Source organism: Sylvia atricapilla, chromosome 9 (assembly GCF_009819655.1).
Source record: "Sylvia atricapilla isolate bSylAtr1 chromosome 9, bSylAtr1.pri, whole genome shotgun sequence".
NCBI classification, from domain to species: domain Eukaryota; kingdom Metazoa; phylum Chordata; class Aves; order Passeriformes; family Sylviidae; genus Sylvia; species Sylvia atricapilla.
In genome coordinates, this window is record NC_089148.1 from 14,176,419 (window position 1) to 14,202,474 (window position 26,056).

Here is a 26,056-nt window from a genome sequence, read left to right on the forward strand (position 1 = left end):
TAAATCACCATGACAATTCCAGCTACTTATTACCTCATGTGCTTCAGACAGAAAGGAATATCTCATCTATAAATATATATAATACTAACATTAGTAACCTTGCAGTAACAATGCAGATCTGTTTTTAAGGTAATTTAATAAAAGAAAGGGGTAAGATTGGGGAGGTTTTTCTTCCTTTTGTCCTTGTATCATGAGAGTAAAAATGAATGGTTTGGTATAATTTCAAAAGTCAGCATTGCCAAGTGGGTAGGTAATGGAAGCTCAGAAACAGCTTTGATACACTTGGTTTCCTTTCCGTTGCCTTGGGATATGGTATTTTTTTTTTTTTTTTTTTTTCTCCTGCTGATACTTTGTTTTAAATAAATGGATCATATATAAACACACTGCAACTTCCTTAATGTTTCTGCTCTATAACTCCATTGTTCTTGGGAAATTGGCATCTCTGAAATACTCTGCTGCTCCTATGGTGGCTCTTTTTTTTCCTTTTAAAATCGATTTCCTTTAGAAAAGCTGGGAATGACACTGGTATAGTCAGATGCTCTACAATGTGAAGCATCCTAAATTAGATCATGGGCAGATGTCTTGTGCCAGATCCAGCTGTGCTGGTGAAGGGGGCCACCACCCTGAGCTTATGCCCAGCTGGACATAAAATTGAGGCCACATGTATCAAGAATAGCTTCATGACTTCTGATAGATTAAAAAGCAATAATTTGATAACTTGGTTCTGTTTTCTTTGTGCATTTGGGAGATGTCCCCACAAGCTGTGCCACTGGCAGTGAAGTGGGGGATGCAGTAATGAGGAGCAGTTCAGGACTGACCAGGGAGCAAAAACTCTTTGCTGGTCTCCGCTGTGTACAGAACGAATACACGTTCTAGCTTTGGTGGTGGTCTTCTCTTTGAGAAATCAAGAGTTTTCACTATTACCAAATTTTCTGACCAAGTTTATTTGCGTTCAAGTGGTGTTTTGAGTAATACCGTAGAAAGTTGTTGGATATAACTTCCTTTCTCTAAAATATGACCTCTGTAGAGTGATGTCTTTTCTGTTGATCCAAATCTGCTCTTTCAATTAGTCCAGGTCTGTTCTTCTCACAAATAAAAATAAAATTTTCTGACTAGCATCCAGGAATTAAATGAGGTTCCTTCTGGCTCCTCTATCAAAAAAATAGAAATTGTATGTGTTGATATAGGTAATAATCCTTTTACAGATGCACAAGCCAGAAAAGAATCTGGTTCCCCTTCCCAGAATTGAATTGGTTTCACAGTACTAATAAGAATTTAGAAAGCTGTAAAAAGTTATTTTGGCCAGTAAAGCAAGCAGATCTGACTGAATTCAAAACAGGGGAACTAAGTCTATTGAATAAAAGGGTGTGACTTTTACACACTGACTTCTCAAACTATAACCACACTTTAAAAATGTTGATGTAGCTTTAATCATATTTCTTTAGAAAAGAGGATTTTGCTGAACATTTCAGAAAAATATATCGACCCAAGACCTGTTGTTGTTTGGGACATGAATTTGGAGTAGATGTTCTCAGGATGCTCTGAGTAGGTTCTGCATGCCTGTTTAGTTTCTCAGTTCACTAAGAGTAGCTGCTGTAGCTAAAAGGCATTCATTTTCTTGGAAAGTTTGCCCTTTTTATTATGCATTTAAACTTTGCTCAACTTGTTCTTCTTTTTCTGTAAATTTGTTGAGGATGAATGTAGCCTTTAACTTCAGAAATGAAGTGTTTTTAAAATTATTTACTATTTCTAAAATCAGTGTAGCCAAGTATAATGAGAACTCTTCAATTTTGTGCTTTTATATGTTACACATACAATAAATGTGAACATAGTGTAAAACCAGTCAGTGAGACGTTGACTTTATATTTTAAAGGACACAGTGCTATTACTGATTTCAATGCTGTTGCTTCCACAGATTTTATTCTTTTGCTGCTGCCATGTTAGTTTATTCATACATAGGGATTGAAAGGAAGGTACAGCATTTCCAGGTCCTATTTATAAAAGAAAGGTCATGCAGTGTCTTGACAGCTTGTGCAGGTAAGAGGTCATGAATTTCATGAATCTCAGAATCTGGAATGTTAGCAGAAGCTTCTATTGAGTGTAGTTATAGAAAGGCTTATTGTCAATGGTTTTCATTTCTGTGCAAGATTCTGGCCAGTGATCTAGTACACATAAGGCTAAAAGCAGAAGAGAACTTGAGGCTCAGCATTTGGTTTCTGATCAGCAGTAAATGTATGTTGCATGGACCGTCATTAGTCATTTGTCTGTCTGCTGCGGTCTCAGACCAGCACTTAGCCCGTGATTCAGTTTTACTTTTCAAAGGTTTCGAAGGAGGAAGGGATGACTGTACTGCTTGGACACCCTCGAGTCCATGTGACTTGGTAAATGCAGTACTCTGCATGAGTCATTCAGTCTGGACAACACTGAAGTTGAAGCTCATTGTTACCCTAAGCCAGGCTCAGGTCTTAAAAAGATGATAAATGGTCTGTTCATTTTAGAAAGACATCTTAATGCTTTAATACTACTGCCACTGTGTACTTTTTAGCAAGTCTGTGAGTTATGTTATTTCACAGAGTTGATGAGGACGCATAGCCATAGTTCTTTTTGTGACATGCTTACTGCAGTTGATCCAGATGTAACCTGTATGGTCAAAAGTTCCTCTGGATGGTTTGCTTAAGGCAGGGACACAGAATGATCAATTGCTTGCTTTCAACATACATTTTCAGCCATAATGTGTATTCAGTGTAGCTGCCTGTTGAAATGTTAGGGTTTCAGCTTGTGTCCAGTGATCCCAGAGTGACCAGTAGGCGACAGAGAGGCACAGACTCCTCATTGTGCAGTTGGGATGGTACAGAGAGAAAAAAAGCCAAAGGTCAGAGGAGTTATCCCTGCTTGTGCGAGCGCTGTCAGGCTCTCCCCTACCACATGTCCGCCATGTGTTCCTCATCAGCGGGATGTGGAACTCCATGACGCAGAGCAGACTGGAATGCAGAGTTAGTTAACACCCGCCGTTGGGGAATTTATCAGCCAATGTGGAATATGGAGGGGGGGGAGGAAACAGCCTCGTTTAAAGCAAAGTAAGGGTGAAATGAGGCATGTGACTGTTCCTCTTCAGTTAAAAGGTCTGATTCTGCTTGGGGATGATGTCCTGGCTCACGAACCTAGCCAAAGTTTGTGGTTCCCTTACTGTTCTGTGTTACTGATACATTTTTAGTCCTTTAAATTGTCATACTTAGCAGAAGGTTTTTGCAGTGGCAGGAGGGAAATACCCCTGGGATATTTTCAGGGAACCATTAATCTAGTTTATTCTAAGAAATCCAGATTTCAGAGAGCCTTTCCTTTATCCTGGTCACCAAGATCCCAAATCACTAACTTGCAAGGATGCATAAAAGCAATAGCCTCTCCATTAAAATTAACTACACTTGGTATCAGTTGAACTGCAGTTGCATAATGTTTTTAGTGCTGATTTATTGCACTTAGTTTGTGGCTCCTGTGAACTCTAACCCTAGTGATTTACTGTGATGTTTCGCACTGCGAAGAGTATTACGAAAGTCATAATGGAGTCACAATTTGCAATTAGCTGATTGAAGGTGTATGTGGGCTCATATCCTTACTGGGCTTGCATTCTACTTTAGTTGCGGCAAATATATATCTTTGAGAAAGTTTCCATTCATTCAGAATACAATGCCGAATTCCCTGTTGAATAACTGTAGTGTGGTTCTCCCCAAACTGCATTGTGCTGGCAGTTTCTGGAATTACACAGGAAATGAAGAGCATAGCAAACTTTCCTTTCTCTTGCTAAGACATGCTCCCCAGGAGTTCTTCCAGTAGATCAAGTAAATAGCAGAGATCTATTCCTAAGGGCAGCTCGTTTCTCTGTGTTTCTGCTTTGAGAAATCCTAATTTTCTCTGGCTTTAAATCCTTCCTTTCTTCATCAAATTTATTGCACCATTTCCCCAGCTAGAGAAGATGAGAGAGAGATTCCCTTTACAAGTAGCAAAACTGCTTATCCACTTTCCTTGGAGATTTCTTGTAGAACTCTTCTTCCCCAGTCACCAAATACTATGTACTCTGTTACGAAGGAGGAGGAGGTAACTATTAGATCTTGACATGTGAACTGACCATACAGAATGTTGTATCTTGCCTTGTTACTCATTTTAGTATAAGTTGCATGTACATGCATACCTGCATATTGGCCAGCAGCAGCTGTTGGTATTTCTTGGGTTGATCATCTTGAAATTTACCTTCTTAAAAATGTATGTGTATGTGTATTCATAATTAGGTTGGTGAAAGCTCAAGAGTTTAAAAAATCTGCGTCAGTTAGTACAGGAAGATTTAAAAAAGGAATAACTTACATCCTTCAGAAAAATTTGGCTGTTGGACTTTAATTAAACTTCTAGAGTTGGAAGCAAACCAGTAAGAAAGCAGGGAAATTTAGGTTAAAGCCCAGCTTCTAGGTTTTTTGCATATAAATCATCCAGCAGCTGGTGATATTTGTGAGAGCACCAGAGACTGTCTTCTAGTATTCCCTTTGATTTTATTTTCCCCCCGCTTTGCTTTATTATTCCCAAGGTGCAGCATTAAATATAATTTCAGAGGCCATGTGTGTCCTTAACTTCTCTGTCCTATTTCTATGGTGCACGTGTTCATACATGTATACATGTATGTGTAATGCATAGCTTTGTTCACTGATGGATTGGTATAGCATTTGTACAACTAAGTAATTTTTGAGTTGGTTTTTTTTTTCCCCAGATGTGCTACATCATTTCTGAAAATACCTCTGAAATTCCCACTTCTGTGACTTTGAGCCTTAGCCAGGTAGAATAGTAATAACAGAATCATGGCCAGTAGTGCCATAAATTTTAACTAAAGTATCAGGCAAGAAGTCTGATTTCTGTTTGTACTGTTGTTAGAGATATTTATGCGGGGCTGGTCTTTCAGCAAGTGTGATTATTTTCAGAGAGGCCCTGTCTCCATTCTTGCTTTAGAATGTGCTGAGGATGTGTGTGGGGAATGGCACCTGACAAACAGCAGCCAGACAGAAGGAATAAAGTGCCTTGGGAATGAGACTTCTTTTTATGGCTATTTTTCACTTCTAAGGCCACTTGAAAAATATTGTTTTTCAGGTAGATCTTGTTCCTTGATCCCTGGGTTAGCATTTGGGTGCATGCCATTTTCCCAGATCAAGGAACTACTGGAGACTTAAGCTTTTCCAGTAGGAAAGTATGCAAGTACATACTTTGCAGCACCAGACGCTATTGAAAGAATAATGGACCCTTCCCACATTCAACTCCATTCTTCTTGCACACACTCCCAGACCTCTGGAGCCACTGTGCCAGCAAATGATTACGTTCTGTTTTTCTTCCGTAACTCTTCCTAAACAAAATGTTAATTGAGACATTGATTTATACAATTCAGATTCCTCTGTTAAGTCAGTGTACTTAGAAGTAGCCTCTGGCTATTGAGGGGATAGATCAGTGAGACAAATTGGTGCTTGCTGGTATGTTTTTCTGTATCTTACCCTTTGAGAAAATAGTATATGTTTCAGATTTAAGGAGTATGTCCTTTGCATGTGTTTATTTTAGATGTACTCCATTGTAGTGTAGCTTTAGAACACAGGACTCCATATGTTCTCTGATTTACACTGTTATATGAAGGAAGCATACTGGAAAAACAGATTTTAGCCTTGATATTTGTTTGAAAAAATGTTACAATACTAGGGATATTATGTAGATTCCAGGCCTTCATATGTGATAGGGGTGGTGATGACTGTATGCCTGGGGTTAAAAAGTTACTTTTCCTGTCCTAGAAAACTGTTGAATAAAAGGATTTCCAGAAAAGTTGTCTGACCTTTCTTCTTCCTAATTTGTTCTTCTGTTCGAAAAAAGTACAAGTATTAATATTTTTGTTGTAGAGAACCATTAAAATAAGCAACCTTTGTGTTTACAAGGGAAGAGTTCTCTGGGCACTGGAAGGGATGAGCTTCATATGAATTGGTGTGTTATCACCTGTTTGGATTAAAATTGCCTTGTAATATATACACAAAGAGATCTCACCTGTCTTCTTGGCTTGTGACCTTGAGAAATCCACTTAATGTTACCGTACTTTCTTTGTGTTTTAAAATGAATGCAGTATTACTTTCCTGTCTCATAGGGGCATAACTTGTGAACATTTATGTCAGTAGTATAAATGTAGAATGCTGCTCTGAGTACAGGGTATTAACTGTTGGCTTTCCCACACTTCGAGTCAGAATAATACTTGTTAAAATGACCTTTAGGAAACAGCTGATCTAACACTGCATCTAGCCTGAGCTACAGGTCATGATTGAACCCACATTTTCAGTTTCAGTACTTGTATTTTTGTATGTCTGACGCCTGTAGTATTTATTACTGTTGTGTATTAACACTGTTATGCACTGCTATTCTTATCACTCCACTGTCTCTAATTGCCTTTCAATGTACTAATTTTTTTTTTTTCTACAAAGGCACTGGACATGCAGTGAAAAGTTAAATATATTTTCTTTTGCATTAACAAGCCGCTCCTCCTGAGTGTGCAGGAATTTGTATATAGGTGGGTGACTCCTTGTGTGCGTACAAGCTGGTTTTATGAATGCTGGCTTGAGTCTGGCAGGACCAAGCGATGCCCCTGAGATGACACCCAACTGCTGCTGGGACTTTGGTATCCTGAGGAAATACCAGCAGGACTCCTTGGGAGGAGCCAGTCCTGCTGAAGAAACTGTTGTGTCATCTGGGCTTTGTTAGGTGCATATTGTTCTGCATAAAGGAGAAAAAGTGATGTTTATGTTTCCTTAATTCTTATGTTTGTTTGCTGCTCTCCGCTTCCAGTTTGGCCGCCTGATGGCAGCTTTTAAATTCTGTGATGTGAACTGTGGGTTTGTTACCCATATGTATAGTTTTGGTCAGCACTTTCAGGATTCAGCAGAATACAAATATCAAACAAGAGTATAATCTTTTATAATTCTTCAAATCGTTTATTTTTGCAGTAGAGAAGTAATTCCCTTTAGAATTAGTGATCACTCCAAAGACCAACTGCTTTCATTTCTCCTAAATATTTTAAAAACTTGACAGGTATTTTTGCAAGTGATCTGTTGTAAAACATCTTCCAAGTTGATTTGGGTGGCTGTGTGTGATCTGCTTCTTCAGTTTTTAATGACAGTTTTATCCATAAGCAGAAAGAGTAAATGTTTTCTGAATGGCAGGTTATGGTAATAAAACAAAGTGATACTGCCCTACTAAACAGTGGCCTCGTAAAGGTTGTGCACATAAACAAAGTTATAATGAACCTGTAAATCAAAAAATGCCATGAACAGCATAAATGCCACTCGAGAGCTGAAATAACCTTGCAGTTCAGTAGCCTGTTGCAAAGAAATCTGTCACTTTACCTGCTCCTTCATTTCCATGTTTTGAACTTCTAGCTGATTGCTTCACCATCTTGGAGGCAGTGGATGAATGGATATGAACTTGTCAATATGAGAAAGGTCTGTAGTACTGAGTATGAGTGATAGAAAGATCATTGCAAACTGCAGCACAATAATTTAAAAGTTTGTTTTACTTTGACATTCTGTGCTTTGACTTCCTAATTTTCGTACCTGAAAACATGGTGTGTTCACAGTGGAAGTGACTCACAAATTCCAGTCAAGACTTCTGGAAGGCTTCAGTCTGCTACCTGCCATATGCCTGCATATCTACTGCTGATTTCACTGCTCTTCCAATGGCAATAAAAAAATTGGCCACGAGTGTTAATTTATGTCTCAGTGGAAATATCCGGAGTCTTATGTATCTTAGGATACGGCTGTTTCCGAAGTTCTAGATACACTGACCTGTGAATGTTTTTATCATTGGGCAGTGCCTGAAAAGTTACTGTATGCTGAAGAGGTGAAAGCTGAACCAAATTGTTCAGCATCCAAATGAGCAGGGGTTTTGGGAAGATGATGTGAGGCCACCACCAGCTGTGTGCTGTGCACACAGGAGAGTTAAAGAGAGCTGCAGTGTACACAAGGGAAAGATGTTGTGGCTGTGTCTTTGCAAACTCTGATCTGACCTCTCTGTGTAAATTTGCTTGTCAGATTTGTTGATCACTGCTTGCTGAGTAGTGCATGCATTGGGGGAATTAGATGAGGTTATAAAGAGCAGAAAAATTGATGAGCTTCAGAAGTATTCATTCAAGGTAGACACTGACTTGAACTTGTACATTGTCTCTAAAAAGAAATAATATCTTACTTACACTCACAGTTGAGTGTTCATTCCCAAAATTTTGGGATGTTTTGGCTTTTAAATCTACCATGAGGAAGGACAAATACCTGTACTCATGGAGATCAAAATGCAACAGGGAAAAAAAGTGTATGAGAGCCCATTCTTAGTAGTCCTGTTTGTTACTTCAAGCAAAATTGTCACCCTCCCTGCCACTGTTCGTGTCCTGAAGACAATCCATTATTCACCTCTCTGAGGAAACTCATGTTGTCATCCTGTTGAATAATAAGACCAAAATTGAGATTAAGAGTTCCCAAGAAGCCGGCGTTCTGCTGTTACTTGATCATAGTGGGCTTATTTGCTAAGCTGAGATTTTGACCACTTAGGGTTTTTTTTGGCTTCTGAGTACTGTTCACTAATGTAGTTATTTCACTGCTGAATGACAGCATGTTCCTGTGCATTCCTGTCAGTTCTAGCATTGTTTCAAAATGAGAGGTGTTTCTTGTTGCCAGAAGTAGAACTGTAGTATGGTTTGTACTTCCAGAAATTCCTTCATGACTTCAGTTTTTGTTTGATTTTTGGCTGGTTTGCAAAATACATGATCCAATCGATCCAGTCATGTTTTTAATTGAAAACATGCATAGTCTGTGTATATTAAAAAAAGGATCATTTGCATGTAGGGAAGAGCCCATGAAAGTGTATTTGAGAATTCCTACTTGCATCTGGCATAGAAAAAATTTAGGCAATTATTTTGTGTGTGTCCACTGTGTATTTTTTTTCTTCTTCTATCAATGTACGTCAGAGGTCTGAACACAAATAAAGCATGCTTTGCAGACTAATTAAATCAATGTCTCTGTGGAAGCAATTTAGTTTCTGGAATTGCTCTTCTAAATCAGAGATGTAAACAAAAACCTAGTTATTTTTATATCATTTCCCTTTGCCTTATGTACATGATTCTGAAAGTTGAAGAGTTATATGTTTATGCCTCTTTTTACAGCAGAATATTTGCGTGGCTGAATTTTTATTGAAGCATAATTCCTGGTTTCCTTAAAGCTGAGCAAGACTACTGTACAGTGGGAACACACATTAATTTGAGTTGCTGTGAAAGGCTGCTCATGTTAAAGCTGTCGAGGCAGCAAATTGTCCTCAAGTGTTTTTTCATTAAGAGTTGTTTGCTGCTTTTGTAGAAACAGCTGCTTCTGCCACAGAAAATAAATGGGGAGCTTTTTCTGAAAGGAGTGTGTGCAAAGAGCAGTGTTTAGGTCATGGGCTCTTACTATCCCTCCTTCTTCCTTCTCTTCCTACCTAGGGAAGATACAAGTACCATTGCGTTTTGTTCTGTCCCCAGAGACTCCTTTTTTTTTTTTTTTTTTTCTGAGATTGGCTTCAGGTTGTTGTAGTTTCCTCACAGACTGTGAGCTCATTGTGCTGGTTGCTTTAAAATGTAGAACACAAAGATATTACCTATCTTAGAAGTATAGAGTGTACAAGACTGTACGCTTAAAGATATGGTCCATGCTCCCATTAAATGTGCAATGCCAGCTTTTCCCAATAAAGCTATTTTCTAGTGAAGTCCAATATAATAAATCTATTTGTGAAGAGTGCAGCTTCTGTGGTGTGAAGAATCAGACCCACTTCTTCTGTTGCAGTGCTAAAACTCCCTTTTATTTTTAAAAGCAAATTATTTTGAGAGCAGAGCCCAGAAGCATGGAATTTTTAGACATAAACTAGTCTTTTAAGGCTTCCTGTTAATTTTTGTTGTGCTTATTGCTTCTTACCTCTCTCTGTGTTTACTTTTTTTAACTGTCTCTGCAAAAGCAGCCATTGTAGACTTGGGCCTTTTTTATATTGCTAGCATAGTCTAGAGGGTTAGCACAGGTCTTTATAGTTACAGATTGGTTCTAATACATTTTTTTTCGTTATAAACTAAGGGCAGGATTGTACACGAAATCTCTGTTATTGTATTTGTGCTTTGTACTCATGCACTTGTTGACTGTTTTACAAGCCAGTAACGTAGTAGCCACAGGCTAGGAAGCTTGCCCAGAAATCTGGCATATTTAATTAGTGCTAGTAAACAAGCAGAGTTTCAAATTTAATTTTTCCTTCTTTAATTCCTATAAACCTCAAGCCATTTAAAACTTAATTTTGACACTAGTTTCGTTTATGCAGTTGGATAATACTGAAACAGTCTACAGCCACAGACAGAATGGTCCTAGTCTTTTCCAAGCAAGAAGGGAATAGAAGTTGTTTTGATTTAATAATACCTGAGGTTGATGTAAAATTGTAAATTATAATCTTCAGGTCATCCACTACCCATTTTCTTTTTCTTTCTGTTAGGCTAAATGTTTCAAGGTGGAGCAATTGTCCTACCATGAATATAGCCTTGCTAACGACAGTGGCTGGATTTGTCGCTGTTATGGTTTTTGTACAGAGAGCTCTCCTAAGAGCAAATGATAGAACATCTGAGCTCTGGAACTTGGCATGGCCAGTTTATTGCTTCTAGGCTGTGAGGTTTAAACTCACTGCTCCAGGTGGTATAAACAACAAAGGATTCAGTTGCTGTCTTCTCACTTGCTTTTCAATACCAGCTTGTGATCTGTGCTGAAAATGGTTCTCTACTGCTGCTGGCATGTGAGGGACCACTGAAGTCTAGATTCATGACATTTCTCCTATCTGTTTCATTGCTGAAGCTACTCTGTCTCCAGAAAAATAATATACTGAGTGTCATAGCAATAAAATGTGTTAATTTTGACCAAAAACTGGACTTCATGACTGCAGCTAAAAATTTTAGAAATTAATACTGAAATTGTGAAAATTCACAGATGAACAGTGTTTTATTAGCTGTCCTGACAGCTTTTCATTCAAGAATGTGTTTTGAGGGTTTTTTTGTTGTTTAGGGTTTTTTTGCCTACTTATTTATAAAGGCAGCTCCTATCTTAGCATGTGCTGAAGTGAGAAACTTCTCTCTAGTGTGTGTGAAGTTTCTCAGTCAGCAATAACAGTCCAGAGAAGGAAGGAAACCTGCTCAAAGTACCTTCTCACCGCATTCAATTCAGCGAGAATTGAATTGGATTTTCCTCTGCAGTATTCTAATTGCTATATGATCACTGTTCCAAAGGAGTAAAATTCTTCCAGCTTGATCTTAAGGTTTTATTCAGGTGCTACTAATGCGTGAAAAGTGAGAGAGATTCTTGGAAATTCAGCTGTCTTTAGTGCAGACCGTTTTTGTTCGTCTGGGCTTAATGCTGTAGAGCTCCAACTTTAGCATCTTCCTGAAAGCATTTTAGTTTTAAGTTCAGTTTCTTGTAGTAATAAGAAGCAGCAACCTCTGTTATAGCTATTAACAAGTCTGGAAATTTTAAATCATGAGTAATCTGGTCTAACCAGAAACTAATCCAGTGTGATTGTAACCACCGTAATTACTTGTTTAAAAAAATGCAAATTTGGACTTTGGGAGGATGTTAAGGTCGTCTTGTGGTGGTGATACTTTTTAGTGTCTAGTTTTTTTTCCTGTGATACTTATATTCGTCATTACATGGTATTTCTTATGGTGTTTTCTAAAATGCCAGTTGGCTATTAAAAGAAGTAATCATGAAGTTCTTTCGGCTGAAAAGATGAGTGATGTCTGTCAGAGGCTTTAGTCTGACTTCAGTTCTCATTTGGCTTTTAATTTTGCTGTCACTGCAAAAAGAATGTTACACTTGCTAGTTTTAAGATATTCTTTTAATGAAGTTCTTGTTTAATACTGTCAAAATGTTAGTTAATAAATTGTATGAGTTCTTTTAAACTAGAAAAAACTTAAGTATATCAGTATTTCTTGTGTCCCTATCACCTGGGTTGGTTTTTTTACTGCAGAACTGGGCTGTACTCTAAAGTTGATGATGTGCCAAGCTCTGATGGCTCTCACTTTCTTGAAATCTCACAGCTTAAGGTTGATGCTGCCTTAAATCTGAGCTAGCATGTCTCTGAAGATGTATCTGAATACACAGGCCGAGTCATGACTTCAATATAACCAAGTCAGGAAACCCCTCTGTTTTCCTGTAGGGAAGCAGGATTCATGAAGTCTTAGAAGGATTTTCTGTAACATGTATTTTTCTTTTATGTACCCTTTTGACACTGCTGAGGTGTGGAGCAACCTGTGCCCTGGCAGTCACAGCCAGGCTCCCTCCACAATGGCAGCAGAGCCAAGATCTGTGCCCACTTTAATTTCTGCCTGAGATAAAGCTGTTCTCACAGTTGTTGTTGGGATCTTGCAGTTGTTGGGATCTTGTCAGTATGAAGAGTGATTACTCTGTCAAGTGCTAAAGTGTTGAGGTTCCAGTGGAATTGAGATGTGAGTAGATATGGTAGTAAAAGCTTATTGTGAATCAAAACTGAGGCAGAAGCAGTAGTTGCTAAAAATCAAAAAAACCCCAAAGGTCAAAGCATCAGCTAAGGAAGCTACAGACCATCACAGAGCAAGAACAAAGTATAATTCACTTAAAGTAAATGAAGGAAATTAGCATTGCCAGGTTTATGGCAGAAAGGATTTACATGGGCTGGATTTGAGTAGATTTTGGTAATAGAAACCATAACACTTAAATTTTTCCCATCTTTGGACTCAAAGCTCATGTCGTGTTGCTTTCTAGACTGTACGTTTTGGTGGGAGCCACATAATCTGTAATCTTCTCTGTCTTCTCCACTTCTCTCCTTCCGTCTAACCCTAATGATCTACTGTCAGGCTCTTCTCAGGTTGTTCTTCAGTCTGGTGAAATTTAACTTTTTTGAATGCAAATATGCTCTACAGAAAGACTAACAAAGATGCACCTTCTGTCATGAAGAGCCCTTTTGCTTGTCAGGCAAAGATCCTAGCAAAGGGAAGTGAGTGATCAGCCTATGGCCTGTGCATAGTGACAGGTTTAAAGAGAGATTTTTAATTTTAGTAAACTGGTGGTGCAGTAGGTGATTCTCATGGACAGCAACTCACAATGGGAAACCCAAGAGTATGTGTGACAGCTTCAATTTGTTCTGCTTCTGGGCCCTGTGAAATGCAAGGGAAACATTTATGCTTATTTCAGCTTTGGAGGGTATTTTTGCTTATGCTTTTACTTGCAATTTAAGGTTGGGGGAGGAAGAATTTCTTTTTGCCTATGTATTTTAGTAGCCCAAAGGTATGCCCTTACCTTAAATTCCCAAATTTTGCAGATCTATATTCTAAGTAGGACCCACCTCATCTGGAAGGTGCAGAAGGTCTTTGGAGCCTTGTCATGCAAGGTTCATGCTGCAAGTACAGTTTTATTTCCCTTTGAGTCCAGGCCAGTGGCATGAAGAAATTGTGTCAGCCTTGCTGTGTTTAAGCTATATATTGCTAGTGACCTGCAGCTTTGACCTAGTACTCAGTTTCACTGTTTCCCATGCATTTACTGTAATTATTTGATTTAAAAAAATATATCATATATCTACTGCTTAGCCCTTTGGGAACTGATGTAGGAGGGATCAGCAGGAGCTGCTGTTCTTCAGTAGTCTCTATACAATCCTCCAGCTTCAGTTGTTTTCTTAAAACTTGTTCCTCTGAAGTGTTGTCATCTTTTCAGCCCTGGTGATTTTAGGGAACAATTATTTACTGAGGTGAACTTCCATGAAGTAGGAAGCAAAATGAGCTGAAAATTGGAAATGATTAGGGTTGCCAGGTGCAGACTTTTAGTTCTTTCTCTTCAGCAAAGAAAGCATTTCCCAAAGCTCAATTAAATCTCTTAAATCACAGTTTAGCCCAGCATAAGAAAAATAAGCTCAAACACCAGATCTATACTAAGTGACTAAGCCATGTCCTGTTGTGTTGGAATTGAATTGGTTATAGCACACAATAATCTACTTTATTGTCATCCTGGCCTTAACTGTAGCATAAGATGATTACATTCAATGTGTATAATAATAAGGCTTACACTTTGTATATAGCCCTTTAAATATTTTGGCAGACCATAGAAAGAACCTTTACGTGCAAGGCTTGATTAATCCTTTTCCTCTGTGTATAGAACAAGTAGCTGCCAGAGCTCAAGGGTAAAACCTATTAATAATGTCTCTGGCAGTCCCCGCCCTCCTTCACAGTGTATTCTCTTCTGTTCACACCAAACTCCAGGCTTATTATCATTTTGGTCTCTCTCTTTTGCTTCCCCAGTTTTTACATAGCAATCAGGGTATTCTAGCAGAATAGTATCTAGTATAAAAGTGTCTAGTATAAAATATTTGCATGAACTCTGTTTTTCCAGTGACAGGGAAAGAGAAAAGGGGTGGTACTGTTGTGAGCTGCCTGGCCCCTGCATTATTTCCTGCAGCTGTTCACACTCAGTATGGTAGAGAAGAGCCTTAGAAGCAAGTTTAGGGAAGTGCTTTCATGGGCAGCTGTGTCTGGTGTGCTCCCAGGGGGATGCACGGGCGTCCAGCAACGTGGCCACACAGCCCCCAGGGAGCAGCACTCCTCTGACTTGGGGTGGGTGAGGAAATACTGTTGTTCTCCTTTTCATATGGGAAAGCTGAAGCAGGATGGTGAAAAACATTTTTCATAGGTTCATGTGGTTGGGTGGCTGTGCAGCCATTGGCACCCTTGCTCTTCGCATCGAAGTCAAAAGAGATGTTAACGTTAAAACACGGCGTTGTTGCCAAGAAAATGACTCTTTCTACAGGGAGGTCACACTGGCTTATTGTAAACCATTATTGACCTTGAGCAAATATTAATCCTGAGTTCTGACTGCTAACCTATACTCTTTATACTAGAGAAAATGATTTAATCTTTGGCTTTCAATGAAAGTTAGTTCCTTTACCAAAAAGTTTTCAGCATGTTTTTGTCAGAAGTAGGTTCAGAGTTTGTGTTATAGTCTCATGGGTATATTAATAACATAATACAACAAAGAAAAATGGCATGTGGTGAAGGTTTTAAGTGAAAAATATTTATTACTCAGAAGGCTTTCAAGCAACTTAGGTCACTAGATCAATAAAACATTTTCATTTGGAAAGTACTTCCCATTTCTGGTGCAGTGTCTCTTTAGCAGCAGCAGCTGTGAAGATGGAGGATGGTGGGTAGTTGTTACCAGAATTGCAGTGCCCTGTCCTCCCTTGCCAGATCCTCAATGGACCCAAGCAAATCTTGCTCTCCTGTCTTTTTAAATAATGTTGTTACAAAGCTAGAGGAGGGAGAACAGTGACGGGACGTCCCTGAGCAGGGAAACGGAGATCCGGGTCATGGGGGCTCATGGCACATGTTGGGAGACCCCTCATAGGAGCATGTGCATCTTGAACTCTTGAGTTCCCATTGCTGAGATGTTCCTCGGCCAGAACTGAAGCAGTCCCACCCAAAAAGCAGCATCTTCCGATTCCCCTCTGCCCACCCGTCTCAGCTCCTCGATTCCCCTTGTGCCCACCCTCCTGTGCGGCGGTCGAGGGCGCGGCGGGGGGAGCTGCCCCGCCACCACAGCTCTGCAGCCCAGAGGTGGCAGCATTTCACCGGTGGGCAAAGGAGCCCCGGCATACAGTGGGGACATTCATGTGGCTAAGTGCTTTGGGATCTTTTTGGCCAAAAGCACTGAGTTTAAAAAAAAAAAAAAATTAAGGTCATAAGGTGTCTGGGATTTTTGAAGAGCCAATGTAACAGTGGTCTTTTATTATTAGTGAGTTTACAGCCAAGAGCTGTCCCGTAAATGAGCAATGCGATTTAGGGATTATTTTTTTTTCCTCTAAAAGCAGGAATGCTTGAGACATTAAAGGTGGTCTGGCAGCTTTTGCTGTGAGACTTCTCTTCATGTTGATCTGTACACTGGCTTTGTATCAACACAAGAGCACCACGTCCTTGCAGACAGGCAGGGGTCAGCACTGTGTTTGAACTGAACCGCACACTGCTTCATGCAAGAGCACCGTTCATGGTGTGGGGGATAGGAAGAATGTGATAGAGTGTTTGGCTTTATGGACTATGTGAGCTACATGCCATTAGTTAGAAAAGATGCAAGTGTGGAATGCGTAGTTTGCACTTAGCTTGCTTTTATTTATTTACTTTGGAAGGAAGGGGGGGAGGATTAACTAATACCCATGAGCCCACGGTGGATGTAATTCAGGTATAGGTTTAGGAGCCAGGTTAATAGCAGGTATGATTAGATTTTTATTGTGTCATTGCTTGGATTAGCGTTAGAGTATGGACAGCCTCCGGTCCTTGAGCTTATTTAAAGACCTTCATATTTTTCGTCAACAGCTGTATGAAGTTAGGGAAAGGGAGGCCATGGGATTTCTCTTTCTCAGCTAGTTTATTTGTGAGGTGGTGAGGTTAATGTGGCAATATCCCATTCTTAGTAGAGAGGCTTTTTGGCTTTAAGCATTGTGTGTGCTCCCTTCAGATTTATGATTTTGACCTCAGCCTGGCATTATCGCACTGTCAGTGGGAGTATGGAGCTGGTTGGAACCCCCAGCTCTTGGTGGTAATCTCTGTTAATTAGTTCACGGTTGAAACAATTGTCCAACTTCTTGCCTTTAAACAAGGGAAGTTTACTCTATCAGTGGTTGATTTCCCTGAGGGAGGAAATCCTGAGGGGGGTTATCAGGGAAAGAAGAGCTCGGGGCTCCACTTTCAAAGCAATGCCATGTATGAAGCATGCATCAATCCTGTTAGTACTGCTTATTATTTCACAATGGCGTGTCAGGAATTACAGGCACAGACTTTTCTAAGGACTCTTGCAGACCTTTATGCACTCTCATCCTGAGTCAGGATTTTGTGGAATTATGTGCTAATAAAAGCTAATTTTACACATTAAATTGCATTCTTTGAAACTGCTCTTTTAATTGCTGATCTTTCCCTGACTTCTCCCAGATCTCTCCTAGCCTTCTAATTGTCAACTTTCTGCCAGGGAGCCCTCCATGCCTCATCATTAGGACTAAAATCTGCCACCAGTTAACACACAGAGCGCTTATAACTGGGAGCAGCCCCCTCCCTTGCATGGGAGCACAGACAGTAATAGACACTATAGTGGCAGCACCAAAGGGAGTTTTACCATGTATTTTAATGACTCGTGCTTGATTATATTTGCTAGATTGAACCGAAGTTCATTTAGTAATTGGTATGATTCTTACAGGGTACACATTTGACATTCCTCCCTCATTAAAGAGCTCCAACAATGGCTGTTGCAACTTTCATCTCAAGGGTGACCCTCTCAGATACATATCCAGTCTTTTTCTTTTGATAAACCACCCAACCCGGCATTCATTAACACTTAACCATCTGCAGCCAGCACCTCCTAGTACCTTCTCTCTTGCTTTGATGATATAATTAAAAGCCTTCTGTATTATCTCCCTCGAAGCAATAAGTCTAGGTGTGTCAGCTCCTGCATTGTTTGTTATTTGATTCTCTCTGTATCAGCTGTTCTTGCAACGGGCTCATTTTTCATATGTTGTAAAGATTAGCTGATGGAGTGGGAGATCAGAGGCATGAGACTGGAGTGTGGCTCTCCATATTAGTAACCAGATGCTCATTTGAAATGGTGATGGAGTTTGGCGTTATCTGTTAGATTATTTGGCTCCTTTGCTTTTACCTGAAGATAAACTGGTTTAAGCATTAGTCAATGAAAGTGAGCATCATCTTTAGTCGCTTGTTATGATAGAGTGCTCTTATCAGTCTGGTTTAGTGTGGCTGTTCTTTCCTTGAGCCTGGTTTACAGAAATCATGGCTTTGTTTATGCATGTGCCCAAACTTGCCTGTTTGACCTTTGAAGCTGTGACTATAATATTAATCTGTGGGACTATTCTGTTGCAAATCACTTAGGTGGTCTGTATTTCAGGGGATTTCCTTGTGGGACCTCCCTCTTGTCCAGCATGATGTTCCATTATTGTTAGTATATTCTACATTGAAAGCTAGCTCAGACTGGTGTTTCAGTACATCTTCTTGTCTGGCTGCTTTTTGTGGGAGCTTCTTTGGGCGTAATGGAAGAGCTGGGATAGCACTGTGCTATTGTTTGTCCACTTGCACTGATTTCGTATAACTTTATAACAAAGTTGCTTAGCTACAGAAAAACAATGCTTGCAGATACAAACTTCAGCCCACAAATCCTCAGTGTCCTGTGATGTAGCTACAAATATTCCAGTTTGCAGATATGGAGGCTGCATGTGTCAGACCCTGATGACAGAACCAGCATTTACTGCGGAATTCCTGGTTTACACCATTGCTTGATGCCTAGCCTCTGCAGCCTTCCTCTGCCTGGTGTTTAAGGGGGATGTATGAAAGATCTTGAACAGGAAGAGAAAACCCAGGCATTCTGGCACTAAAGAAATTTTGTCTTGTTTGTCATCTTCAGATTAAGAATTGGAATTTCTCCTCCCATTTTTGCCTCTCTTTTCTATGTTCCATCTGTTTCTGTATTTTACATGTTTATTGCCTTGTTCCATTGATTTGTTAATTTTCCCAGTAAACTATTATATTCATTACATAAATACGAAGGAACCCTTCTCAGAGAAGATAGGAAATTTCTCCCTCATACATACACAAAATGTGGAAACCATTCTCAGGATGCAGAGCAGGAGGGAATCTAATGACTTCCAACTGCAAGATCTCATTAAAATTAGTGGATTCCCTATCCTCTTTGCATAAGGAACATTGCTATTTGGGCTGCCTTCCACAGCAACATCTGTGCCACTGATAACATCAGTACTGGAGCATTGCTAGGTGAGCTCATGTTTTGTTAATGAAGTAATCTACTGAAAGTGCATATATCATTTTCTAGTACCTCATACTTCACTGTAAAGTGTTGTACTACTATTATAGGAGCTTTCCTTTGCAAATGGGACTTAAAGAATTTTGTTATAGTCAAAAATATGCGTAGCTTGAATGGCATGCTTGAGAAATGCCACATAAGTCATGAAATGTTAAGACTTAAATACTTTGGTAGTTCAAGGCATTAATTAAGAGATGCACTGAAAAATGGCTTACTAGAACACCTGATGTTCTTGGTAGCTTTAGTGTTACTAAATATTTGGTGTGATAGTATTGGTTTACTATTTATGTGCACGCCCAATTTGTGAGTGATCCTTCTGCTGAGCTAGCTACATAATAAAAGTGATCATGATCACAAACATCTGACTTTAGCATGTTCTGAAATAAGCAAACCAAGTTGGATAGAGTATACTGATAAAATATGTTCATTCGAACTTAATTATGAAATCCAGACATCAAAGGAAGAAAAATGAAAACAGAGACAATTTCAGGTGTGGATTGAAATTTCTCTCCTTAATAACCTCCAACCGTGAGTGCAGTTATGGATGTCTTGAACAGCTCAGCAAAGTCCCTGACTGTTGTTGTGTTTTTGTCTTTTTTAATCTGCAGACTAAATATTCTTGTGGCTTTTCTGTTCTGAGAACTAGTGGTAAATGTTCAGACAGCCAAAATGCTCTCAAATGAGGCCACAGATTTGTGGAAGGGAAAGTAATATTTGCCTTAAATATCTAGCTGGTTTGAGACAGGTTCCAAGAGGGGTTTCCATTATCCAAAGATAGAGAAAGCATGAAGAGAAGCAATAGCAGTCAATGAGTCTTTATGATTTAAATTTTTTTCTTAAAATTTTGAAGCTACCAGGGATTCCTGAAGTTCTGAAATATTAACATGACACTGCTCCAAAAGCAGACTTCCCTGTTTGGCTTATGATGAGTGGGAGTTTTACTGATCTTTCCCACCTTGTGCTGGATAGCCAAATGCTTTGTAATTGAGCTGTGGCAATCCTTTGTAATGTGTAGTGTAGGAAAGGTGAGCAGACCCCATCTCCTTCCCCTCTTCCCCTCCAGGAAATGTTGGAGAAAATACAGTAGTGTTGTTGTGTTTGCTAGCAGAACATGCCCAGCCTTGCATATATATGAAGGCAGGCACTTAGCCAGAAGCTTTGAATTATTGTACCCTGACATTACCCACTGTAACTTTTAGCACTCTGGGCCCATTACTTTGGCTTCCTGCCCAGTAATGTGCAATTTCCACTTACATGAGAAGATGTAGCAGGAGTAATGACTCCTCGGAGGAGGTGTTTTCTTTTGCAGCAGATCAGCCCAGGGCCAGCAGGTGTAAGTTTATAGACATAGCCCACTAATGGCAGCCTGAGCTCTTCAGTTGCAGCAATCCAGCAGTAAATGGAAAGGAACAGACCTTTGCACACTTGTCACTATCCCCTGACCTCATTGCAAAGTCAAGTTCTTGTAAACAGCCATGCAAAAACTCCATGATTTCCCTTTTTTATTCTTTTCCAGGCACCCCAGAATGCATATCAGAACAGGGCTGATGGATGCCCATCTCTACTGTCTGAAGAAATACGTGGTAGACTTCCTGGTAGAAAACAGGTAAGAAACCAAGCAACACACAAGGTAATAGCAAGCATTTGCACTGACATATGGTTTACACCAGAGCTTTTAAAGGAATATTTTTTTTTTCATTAAATTAGCTAGCATAAAATAGAAATATTAAAGAAACCAGTTTTCAAAATATTTTAACTATACTAAAAGGAATGCCAAGCATTATGTCTGAGTGTTTTATTGGAATCTTTTTGAAAAAACAAAATCCCCAGTACAAGCAAGCACTAACATTTTTGTCTCTTTTATGCATCCCTTCTTTTTCTAATGTATCTCTTCTATTTGGCTGCTCATTTTACCAGGGCTTCCCCATTGTTTGGCTTGTGAATACATTTCTGACCTTTGATTTCCCCCACCACAGTCTGTTTTGGTCTTTGCAATCACCTTCCCTCTGCCCCTTCACATCCACCACCACTGCAGGTGGGCTATCTCTGTAGCATCCTATGTTTTTAGCTTGTGATATTCCTCTGTCAAAACTCTGAGACCACCCACTGAGAGTAAGAAAAACATCCATTTATGGAAGTGGAGAAGGATCTTAGCTATAATATTTCATGAAACAGACAAAAAAAAAAAACCCTGTTTGTCTTTTAAAAACAAACAAATGAACACTCCCCCTCACAGTAAGTAGTTCAGTTTTGGAATGGTGTCCTGTTCCTAGACTTTTTATAGCCCTCTCATGTCCATTACATATGCTGAATGCTCACGGAGTTCTCAAGAGTTTTTCTTCCCTTTAAAGTAAGATAAAAGATACGGGGGCTAAGTGTTGTGTTCATAGTACATTTTCTTAGCAGATAAACTGACATGTGAAAAAACATTGAGGGTGGGAGATTTATGTTAGTCTTGACCATATACAAATCTGGTGATACAGCTGCATACATGCTTGAAAGAGCTCTTCCAGAGTAAGGGTCTGTGAGCGAGTTAAAATTAAGTGGAAAATCTGTGTTGACCCCAAGGGCAATTTCTTACCATGCATAAGAATAAGGCTTATCCGACACTTTGACTGGTACACGGGGGCATTGTACAAGTTATTTTACTTCCCACTTGTGTACAGAAATGTGTGAAAGGTGAGAAAGTTTCAGGAGCAGCAGATGCTTTTAACCTGGAATAAACCATTTATTTAGTGTATTTTAGAAAGTTGGTGAGGGTTTGGAATTCTTGTGCTTCCTGTGGTAGCATGAAGCAGTGTTTACACCTTTCTTTTGTCATAATACAGCATGTAGGACTCATTTCTTGAAATCCTAGCTCCTAGTTTTGCTAGGATTAGACATTTCTGGAATATGAGATATTTCACATGTTCAGTAATTTTTACCTGGTATTTAATTTGGTTTTGAATTTAGATCTGTGGGACAAGGATCGTCTTTGTCAGATCTGTCACTCAGAGAGGCCTCTGAATGTAAACAGCAGTAACTAAGATTTCAAGGCTTTATGCTATTTCAGTGGAAACTGGTGAGATCTTTGTCAGTCAGGATTTTACCTTGTATTAATCAAAGCCAGCAGAGTAATAACCAAAGGAAATCGAGTAAAATTCTTCTAGTTGCCTCCAGATCCCCATAGGACAAGTCTACTGACTTTTTGCAAGTATGACCAACAGGGTGATTTTTTGTTGTTGTTTTCTGTAGTAAGGTCATTCTCTGTCTTCACTATTTTTTAAAGCTATGCTGCTTTTCTGTAACACTTCCATGATAAATAGATCATTGCAGCAGCTAGGCAGCATTTCTTTAGACCTGACAGCAACATCTGGCTTACTAATGGTAGATGGCTGCTTCATTCTCTTGATTACACAAATGCTGCTTATTCGGTCAGTTGAGAGAGGCAATTGCAAGTAATGTGCTTAACTGGCAAATCTGGGGAATGGGACTTTTGCCATGGGGAATAACTTCAGCTTTCAAACTTCTGGCACTGGTGGGCATTTGCAGCTTGTTTTTCTTCTCTGAGGAAGGGGAGGACAGTGCATACCCAAAGATCTTTCCATGTTTGGCAGCAATATGCCAAGACTTTTGAAAGACTCTGGGGATTATTTTTTTTTGCCTCAAAAGTACTGACATCTACATAATTGTTTGGGTTTAAGGATTCTTTTTAATGCTTTAGTTTTTAGTCTATAGAGACCCCATAGTAAAATTTTGCCTCTCTGCAATTCTGCACCAGGACTGGAGAAGCTCAGATGCCTTGTTTAAGTTGTGAGTGTTTAAAACTAACAGCAGGGACTGAAGGGAACAGTGAAGCTCTTGTACGGTGCCAGGAAGTACTGACACAGTGTACTTCCTCAATATTACAATATTTACATTGTGTTAATATTTTAACAGCGGGATTTGATGGCAGGCAGAACACCTTTTTTCATTGTTTGTAGCTCAGTGAAGCATTTACATTTTTTCAAAACTTTTTTTTGACATACAAAAGTCGAAAAGATGTTGCCCAGCAGTAAAAAATTCAGATGCTACAACTGGCTTTTGTAGAGGAAAATTATGATTACTTCCAGGTTGAAGTATTACGTGAAAACTAATGTGGTTATCTGTATGGGGCCTATTTCTTCTTCAGTGAGTCCCAGCTTAGCTCCAAAGATATGGCAAGAACAAGCTGCGCCTGAGTGAATCTAGTTTGTTCATAGCTGTACCTCTAAGATAATTGGCATTCAGATTAATATATGTGTTGTAAATAAAGTACAAAGTCTCAAGCAATATATGAAAACAGGGGAAAAAAGAACATGAAATGGCTAAGCCTTGGTTCTGTCGAAGTATATAAATCTTGCTTACAGATTTGGAACAACTTTGTTGTGTGGCAGCTTTGGAAAAAGGTTGAATATTCAGTTCCAACATTAAGTCATGATACCAAGAGTTTTTTCATCAGCTTTATCACTGTCTTTTTTTGTGGTACTAGACACGTCCTTTGATTTTTCTATGCACTTGTTTCCTCTTCTGGATGGGATTGTTTGGAAAATAATCAGTATTTGTTTGGCAGCAGTGAGATTCTATGATGAGGGATGTTAGGAGAGGTCAAAATACTGTTTGTTAGCCTGTAACTCAGTTTGTAGTCCTTTAATACATTTTTATGAACTATTTTAAAAGGCCTGAATTTAGGATTATCCTGCCTGAAGTTTTATTGCACTATAGCAAATCAAATTCTTGAGTTTTAAAAGGCAGAACTTGCTAGTGCCTTTGAATAAAAGTCAGAGGAACTATTCTGTTTATTAGAACACCCACAAATATGTATGTCCAGACAAAAATAAAAGATACCATGCCCCTAATGTAATTTAAACCTGGGGAATTTACTTTTCAGGAATGAAACTGCTTTTTATTTCCTCTCCTAGAAGGAAAAAATGCATTTTGGCAGTTAAATCTCCATCTATCACTCATCCACTAGTTCAGCACTGGATCCTAGTGAAATCAAGTGTGCAGGGGTCCTACCCTGTCCAAATCTACCAAGCTCAAATGCTTGTGGCTCCATGCTGGTTTGGGCAACAGCTGAAGAAATTCTTGCCCATAGCAGTTTATTTCCTACAGCCGGAATTTGTTATTTCTCTTCTTTTTATACTTGTGCTTCACCAGGGTAGGTTGATTAAAAAGTGCTCCTTAATCAGCTGCAGTGCACTGGCAGCCTCTGCACAGGGGTGCCAGTACGAGATTGGGAGCTCTGCCCTCGGATGGATGTCTCCATCCCTGCATCTGCAGTGGATACCCAACACTGGTGACTTCTGGGTCTGTTCACATGATATTCACAAGAGGTCACAGACCATACCCTGCAACCAGCTGGATTTATCCTGTCTGAACAGGAACTGTGACCTCAGTATGAAGCTCTTGTATGGGCTGAATTTTCTGCTGGTGGTACCTGACCCTAGAGTTTATTTCAGTGGAGGCCTTTGATTCTTCAAGTTCCTTTCTTACCAGTGAAATAAGAGTTGCTGAGGTTGGTATTGGTAGAGAGTGTGGAGTTGTACCACATGAGAGGGAAGTCAGTTAAAAATACGAGCCCTTTGTATTTCGGTGAGAGCTTTCCTTTCCTCAGCATTTCCTCCTGGGGAGCAAAGCCAGCCTGGGGATCTCATAGGTGCCGTGCTTTGTGTTGTGGGAAGACAGGCAAGCACAGGCTGTGCGTGCTGCTGGAGCTGCTCTGCCAGCACAGGGCAGGGATACTTGAAGGTGAACACCTGCACCACATGATGAACTGCACAATACTGCTTTTCTTAAAGCGATCGTTCCACAGGCTGAGCCAGCAGCGAGACAGAAGCAGAGGCTGTAGCTGGCTGGGGGCACGGCTCCACCCCACAGCTGGCGGGCCTCACACCCCTGGGGCCCTGGAGTGGCAGCCAGCACAGTAGCCAGTCCCTTTTTTGGCACTCTCCTGAGTGCTAGGTTGGAATCCTGCCTCGCTGCTGCATTCGGAGCAGATGGAAGAAGAGAGTCCTTATTCCCTTTCCCCATGAACTTTGTGTGTAGCAGAGGGCAGGATGTGGGCCTGTGCCGTGTGAGCCCTGCCTGTTGCACAGACATGTGCTGGTATTTCTTTGCTGTGTGCTGACAGTTGGCTTGCTAACAATCCCAGCAAAGCTGCTACCAGGAGAAAAGTGATCAAAGGGGAGTTGCATGGTAGCTTGCATTCTGTTTTTCCTGAAAATTTCTAAAGCTTTGGCTTGGTGAAGTAAGATACATAATTTGGAAGGAGGCAGAAGGGAGATAGAGCAACCCCTTTCATTGTGAAGTTTTAACATGGAAAATTCAAACTGTGTTTGGAAATTTAAGTCTTGAAGATATGTCTGTACATATCCCTTGAATATGCTTAAGAACATACATAATATGCATTTATAATATATGTGTACGTGAATGGCATTGTGCCCAAAGTTGGTTGTACAGGTACAAATGGCAGCATTTGTTATAATCTTACCATGCTCACAGCTGAAACCTGCAGACTTATGGAGACTGCTGTTTTCACCCCTCATTGAGGTAGACAAGAAAGTCCAAAGCTGGATCAAGGCTTCCTAAAGCAAAGCAGTATGTGGTCCTAATCAATAAGGTCCCCAAAATAATTTTTCTCAAATTTCATCAGTGCAGAGCTTGTCAGGAATATACTAATCAAACGTTAGTTATAGGTTGAGAATACAAAATGCCACGTTTAAAAATACTAACTTTGTAAATTGTAGCACTTGCCAGTTAAAAAGTGCCACAGCTGAGGCTCCCTGTGCAACTTTTTGCTTTTGTTCTTCTCACATAGTATGGTATAGCCTCAGTTACATGACTTTGTACCTTGTTTGGGGGATTTTTTTCCCTGTCTGTGACTGTTGCATCATTGCCTGAGATGTCTACCGAAGGAGATACTGTTCAGGGTTCAGTAGTTCAGATGAAGGCCACTAACCTTATTCCCTGTTTAAACCATGTTCTGCAGATAAGTTTAATACTTGTTTTGGAATGGTAGAAGTAAATATGTTCCTTTGATGCTCATAACTGGTTCTGTAATGCCCATTAACTGTCTTTTCAGCGCCTCTGCTAGTGAAGCAGTGGTTTTCTCCCTTCTGAAGGTG

At 39.8% G+C, this 26,056-nt stretch overlaps 1 protein-coding gene across 1 annotated transcript in view; it reads left to right on the forward strand.

The window, feature by feature from the left end:
- Positions 1 to 26,056, forward strand: part of EIF2B3 (eukaryotic translation initiation factor 2B subunit gamma) — a 98,646-nt gene that overhangs the window by 30,002 nt on the left and 42,588 nt on the right. The window contains exon 5 of the mRNA XM_066324982.1: positions 20,449 to 20,538. Coding sequence (XP_066181079.1) covers positions 20,449 to 20,538 — 90 coding nt within the window. The remainder of the gene's footprint in view (positions 1 to 20,448; positions 20,539 to 26,056) is intronic.